We start from the raw sequence: 6,383 nt of genomic DNA, 5'->3' as shown, positions 1-6,383 counted from the left end.
AGTGGCTTAGCCACCACCCACCGCCGTCAATCACCATACACCACCAACACCAAGATGGTTCTCTCCAACTAAGGAGAACCATCTCAAATCTATTAGTTGATCTAACTTGATTGTCGGAGTCCGCTCCCGGGGCACAGTCCCTCGGGCGGCTCTAATGTATCTCTTTGTTGTGACCTCGCAGATTCATCTCCGGCGCAAAAGCACTTTCTCAGAGCAGGTAGTCGAAGCTGATGTCGCATCATTTGGCTCCATCCCAGACTCAAACAAGCAGCCATCATCTCGTTCTTGTCTAGATCTGCTCATATATGTCGTTTCAACTAAGGTTTTCCTCAGATATGTTCATTTCTAACACCATTAGGTTCAGATCTATTTGGCTTCTACCAAGATCTATTTAGATCGATTTGGTTCTTGACAAAATCTTTTCATATCTGTTTAACCATCGTTCAAATTTCTTGATCTGCCCTTTTTTTCGTTGAGGTCTTTTGATATGTTTACGTTTTTTCATTCAGATCTTTAGATCTGTTGAGTTTTTGCTCAGATCGTTAGATTTACTTCGTTTTTGTTCAAATATTTATATATGCCTTGTTTTAGTTCATTTGATCAATTCTCAGGTTTTAAAAGATTTTATCAGATCCATTTTTTGGTTTATATTTTGATGGATTGTTCAGAAAGTTGAGGAGGAAAGAGGTTTTTATGAATTTTTCCCCATCTTTGTTCATATTTTCAAAAATTATTCAGCAAGTTGAAGAACAAACAATATTTTACAAGTCTTTACATCTTTTGCTTGCTCATTTTCAAGAAAATCGGTTTTTGGTTCCTGATTTCTCATGTACAACTTCATTCAAGTTGTTTATTTGGTGTTTCCTCTAGAAGCTTAAAGATGGAAAACAAAAGATTTCCATATCTATTGAGCAAGCTGAAGAGTAAAGAAGGTTTAGTGAGAAAAAAAACCTTGTTAGATCCATTTTTGTTTATATTTTGGGTTTTTCTCAGTAAGTTGAGAAGAAAAGAAGTTCTCTATGACTTTTACCCATCATTTGCTCAGATCTTCTTGGTTTTTTCCAAGATCAGTCCAAATTTGCTTCACAAATCTTTTAGATCTATAGATCCATTTCGTTTTTAGTTCATATCTATGGATTTACATGATTTTCTTCATTCAAATATTCCCTAAGTTTGCAAGAATTTTCTTAGATCTGTTTTTTGTTTACGTTTTAGGGGTTTATTGAGAGTTTCAGAAGAAAATAAGTTTAATGAGTTTCTATCCATATTTTCAGTTCATATATTTGAAGAAAACTATCCTTTTTTAGTTTAGGACTTTATGTTTACAATTTTACTCAAGCTATATAGAAGTAGGTTCAAATGTTTTTCACATCTATTGTGTGCTAGAATGCACCAATAGGAATTTAGTATTAATTATATGTATATTAAATACTATCCATACTTCTAACTCATTTTTATGGAAACTAATTAAATTTCTCATTAATGTCAACAATAATATTCTTTCAGAATGAATTCATATATAGAAGAATGAGAGTGTATTCCAGCATAATGAGAGTGTATTCTAGTAGATTACGCTCTCGTTATTCATATTACATGCAACTTTATTGTATTTTAAGTGACTGAGTCCTGAAACAAAATACGAACTCGTATATAAAAACCTAGATGCGAATTTATTCTGAAAAATGTTATTGCTGATATTAATGACAGATTTAATTAGTTTCCATAAAAAGATAATTATAATTATGAATATCATTTAATATTTATATAATTATGGAAATCATTTAATATCTGTATTTAAAGTAAATAGTGTTCTTAAGAAAAGTTAACGATGGACTAACGTGTTTATTATGAAGAAGATCATTTTTTTATGGGCCAAACGTTTTATAATTTGTTTCTTTCCAAAAAAACGTTTTATAATTTTTTCTTTTATTTTTCTTTTTAAAGACGAAGGTCTTTTTTTGGAAACAATTTCATTTGCCTACCTTTTACTTTTTTTTTTTTTTCCAAGTAGAAATTGTAAAATTTGCATGGAGAGCCACCCAATTTGGGCCATCACACTTACGGGTTAACCTAACCGGACCAGGTGAAGGTGCAAGGGGCACTTGGGAGATCTTAGTAGTGGAGCCGTGCCAAACACTTCTCCAATCGAACCTCAAAATCCGACTGCCAATCTTCACACGACCACGAGAGACGCAGATAGGAGAGAAAGGGACAGGATTTGATTGTTTTATCGCCAACAAAGGTGTTGAATTGGGGGAAAAGGTGGGGGATAGTGGATTTGTATGGTAATAATGGTGAATTTGATGGAACAACTGATTCCGACAGGATTATTTTCTCTTTTCCAATGAAATCAAATGGATGGAGCTACACCCATTGACAAGATCAATCATCTTCGCTGCTGGTTGTTGAATTGCCGCTTTCGCTTACATTCGACGTCCACGTTTTTAATCGATTCCCCCCAACGACCATGATCACTTCCTCCCTTAAACCCCACATCGGATCTCAACCGCAGATCCACTTTTGCTCTAATAACATCGCTGTTTCTCTCTGCTGCTCACTCTCTTTTCATGGATCCTTCCACATCACGTCCTGCTGTAGTTATCGACAACGGCACCGGGTAATTCCGATTCCCTTGCATTAATTTTGTCACACGATGTTTTATTTACAAGATTCATTTATCACAATTCCTTTTTCCTCTATATTGATCACCATCTATATAAGATATGCACACCACCTGTTCGATAAATCCTAAAAAAAGACATCATTTACTCACTCGATTGTTTGGATCATCTCCTTGTTCAAATGGCTTAATCAATAAATGTGATGGCGTTTCAGGTATACTAAAATGGGTTTTGCGGGTAACGTGGAGCCCTGTTTTATTGCTCCAACAGTAGTTGCAGTTAACGAATCCTTCATAACTCAGCCCAATCGTTCCTCTACCAAAGGAAGTAGCAGTTGGCTGACACAGCACAGCGCTGGTGTAATGGCTGATCTTGATTTCTTTATTGGGGAAGAAGCCATATCCAAATCAAGAAGTAGCAGTACTTACAGTCTAACCTACCCAATCAAACACGGGCAGGTGGAAAATTGGGATGCCATGGAACGGTTTTGGCAGCAATGTATATTTAACTACTTGCGTTGTGATCCAGAAGACCATTACTTTTTATTAACAGAGAGTCCATTGACTCCACCTGAAAGTCGAGAATACACGGGTGAGATTATGTTTGAAACATTCAATGTTCCAGGGCTTTATATTGCAGTTCAACCAGTACTTGCTCTTGCTGCTGGATACACATCATCTAAGGTTGGTTTGTTGTTGTTTTCAGCTATGCACACCACCTGTTTGATAAAATTCCCAAAATACATTATAAACTGGGGAACTTATGATTTTAGTATTTACATGAATCGTATTGTATTTGCATAGTGTGAGATGACAGGTGTTGTAGTAGATGTTGGAGATGGTGCCACTCATGTTGTACCCGTTGCAGAAGGTTATGTTATTGGAAGCAGCATTAAGTCATTACCAATTTCAGGAAAAGATGTTACTCTCTTTGTCCAACAACTCATGCGTGTATGTTCATTCCCATTTCCTTTCATTTTCATTTTTTTTGGGGGGGAATGTGTTAATTATTCTCTCATGATATTTCCTTATGCAGGAAAGAGGAGAGCATGTCCCCCCTGAAGATTCACTTGAAGTAGCTCGAAAGATCAAGGAAACTTATTGCTACACATGTGCAGACATTGTCAAGGTAGTTTTTATAACTTTATAGCTATGCAAATTGAAAAAGCTACAAAAAACTTTCTTGATCTTATGATCATATTTTTATGTTTTTTTTAATTGTATAGGAGTACAATAAACATGACAAAGAACCATCCAAGTATGTTAAACAATGGAGAGGTATTAAACCAAAGACTGGAGCACCTTACTCATGTGATGTTGGATATGAACGATTTCTTGGTCCCGAGGTTTATGATTTATATTTTTGTTATTTTCAAAGATGATGTCACTATGTTTTTTAGTGATCTTATAATGTTTATAATTCTATCATGCAGATTTTCTTTAATCCAGAGATATACGATAAAGACTTCACAACCCCTTTACCTGCTGTAATAGACAGGTGTATTCAATCTGCACCAATTGACACAAGAAGAGCTTTATATAAGGTAGGTACACATTATTTAGTTACATATAATTAGAAAATTACATTAAAAAAATAAGTTAATTTAATTTTAATTTATTTGAGACTTACTACAGAATATCGTGTTGTCTGGAGGATCCACCATGTTTAAAGACTTCCAAAGAAGGCTGCAACGGGATACAAAGAAGATTGTGGATGCACGTGTTCTTGCATCTAGTGCTAGACATGGTAGTGAAGTAAAGGTGGGCCCCTGTTTCCTTTTTCCCCTATTTGGAGTGTAAAGTAAATATTGTCAGATTTGTAAAAAGTTATTCTTTTTTGTATCAAGTAAAAAAGTAAAAAAGGAACACTGATATATATAGCTTACTTAATGGTTCAGGCACAACCGGTTGAAGTGAATGTTGTGAGCCATCCCATCCAGAGATATGCAGTATGGTTTGGAGGCTCTGTACTTGCATCAACACCTGAATTTTTTACGGTAATTTTTTTTTATATATATTTTCATATCATTATATAGATTTCAGTCCAATACATGTCAAACACAGAACAAGTCTGATGAAATTGTACATTTTTGATTTTTGATGAATAGGCATGTCATACAAAAGCAGAATATGAGGAATATGGGGCGAGCATATGTCGAACAAATCCTGTGTTCAAGGGAATGTATTGAATCATGAGTCCTTTGATTTCTAGAAGCTCTTCTTCCCTTGGTGTACATTTTGCAGCTTAGCTTTTGTTAAACAAGAGGTGTACACTAGATGTTTTGATTTTCTTGTAAGAAAAAAAAAAAGAAGATTGTATTCTTTGATTTAGAAGCAAATAGGTTTTGTTTTAATGCTGATATTTATTTCTATAAGGTGACACAACTTTTGAGCACATAAAGGTGTCATCAATTTGTTTCAACGTTATACAGAACTTGTGTTTCTTGTTTTGTGTTTTTTGCAGTTTTAAGAATCTTTTTCTGATGCGTTAGAACTGCTTGATTTACCAAGTTGATTTGTTTTTTATTTTTGTTGTTGTTTCGTGCACTTGACACCTACACATATATGAAATATGGCAACTACCCAAACTCAAAGAGCATAAAAGACATTTTTACCCTTATGGTCTGCCAACACAGGTTGTGTTGATTCAGTACTACTATCTAAACCCCTACACACTTGGTCCTCGTGGTTTGATTATGTTGCATGCTGGTGTTTTATTTGTGTAGAAGATATTTTTCCCTAGATTTTTTATTATTATTAATTTCTATATTATTAAATTAGAAATGGCCCCACCCCTTTCATACCCCCACCACCATAGACCATAGTCCCCTACCAACATCAAAGGATCAAGCCCCTCTTGGTTATGCATTTGATTCTTAAATCAGCAGTTGATGACAACGGTGATTGGTGATGGTTTTGCGTTTGGTTTTCAGATTGGTAGCTGGAGGTGGCGACTTCCATCTGTTTCTGAGTTGACCTTAACGATGCAAAAAAAAAAAAAAAAACAAACAAGAATTTGATGAAAGTGAGAAGAAAATAAAAAGAAATTGATGTTCTTGAGTTTCTTTTAATTAAAAAAAAGAAGTGGAAAGAAATGGAAGTAAAACTTTCTCTCATAAATTTCTTTCCAATTTGGAAGAATTTAGAGAGAAATGAAGAAAATGTTTAATTTTCCATTCACTTTTTTTTCTTTACTAAAACTAATAAACTAGGCGTAAGATTGAAAGGTGAGGAATAGGTTTTAGTGTTAGGTTGGATGAGGGTTAAGGGTTTTGTTATATATATATATATATATATATATATATATATATATATATATATATATATATATATATATATATAAGAAAGAAAAGTTAATAAAAAACCATATGAATAGTAAAATAGTAATTTCAGATAAAAAATGGGATCAAGTGCTTAAGTGTTATCATAATTGTCCTCACCATGTTTGTTTTGACAAACCACAAATACCAATGGCCTAATTGTGTCTTATTCAGTTATTTGTATTTTTTTAGTTAATGTTCAACGACGTTGGATCTCTATTTTTATTTCTCAATAAAGTGAAAATGAACCCCTTTTACTGTTCATAAAGGGGGTTTAAAATATATCTATAATAAGCAATATTATTTATTTTAAGCCCATGTACCATTTTGTTTTGCTTCTTTTGGGTGTTTTTGTTGTCAAATGTATGTTTTTTAACAGGGTAAAATATTCTTATGTTCTGTCTTCAATACCCAATTAAGGTTGAAGTTTTAGATTCAATCAT

The 6,383-nt window shown here is 33.8% G+C and overlaps 1 protein-coding gene across 1 annotated transcript; it reads left to right on the top strand.

The window, feature by feature from the left end:
* The first annotated feature begins 2,050 nt into the window (after window positions 1–2,050).
* DIS1 (Actin-like ATPase superfamily protein) lies at window positions 2,051–5,070 on the top strand. Its single transcript, XM_079038102.1, has 9 exons — window positions 2,051–2,617; window positions 2,836–3,304; window positions 3,425–3,571; window positions 3,657–3,749; window positions 3,847–3,966; window positions 4,054–4,164; window positions 4,256–4,381; window positions 4,519–4,617; window positions 4,729–5,070. Exons 1-9 carry the CDS (start codon window positions 2,568–2,570, stop codon window positions 4,807–4,809), a joined length of 1,296 nt encoding a protein of 431 aa, XP_078894228.1. The 5' UTR covers window positions 2,051–2,567; the 3' UTR covers window positions 4,810–5,070.
* Window positions 5,071–6,383: the final 1,313 nt, after the last annotated feature.

The sequence above is a fragment of the Lactuca serriola genome, chromosome 4, assembly GCF_051521515.1.
Source record: "Lactuca serriola cultivar US96UC23 chromosome 4, Lser_US96UC23_V15, whole genome shotgun sequence".
Lineage (NCBI taxonomy): Eukaryota > Viridiplantae > Streptophyta > Magnoliopsida > Asterales > Asteraceae > Lactuca > Lactuca serriola.
The sequence above is the reverse complement of the archived record's forward strand: the minus strand, read 5'-3'. Positions and strand labels throughout refer to the sequence as shown.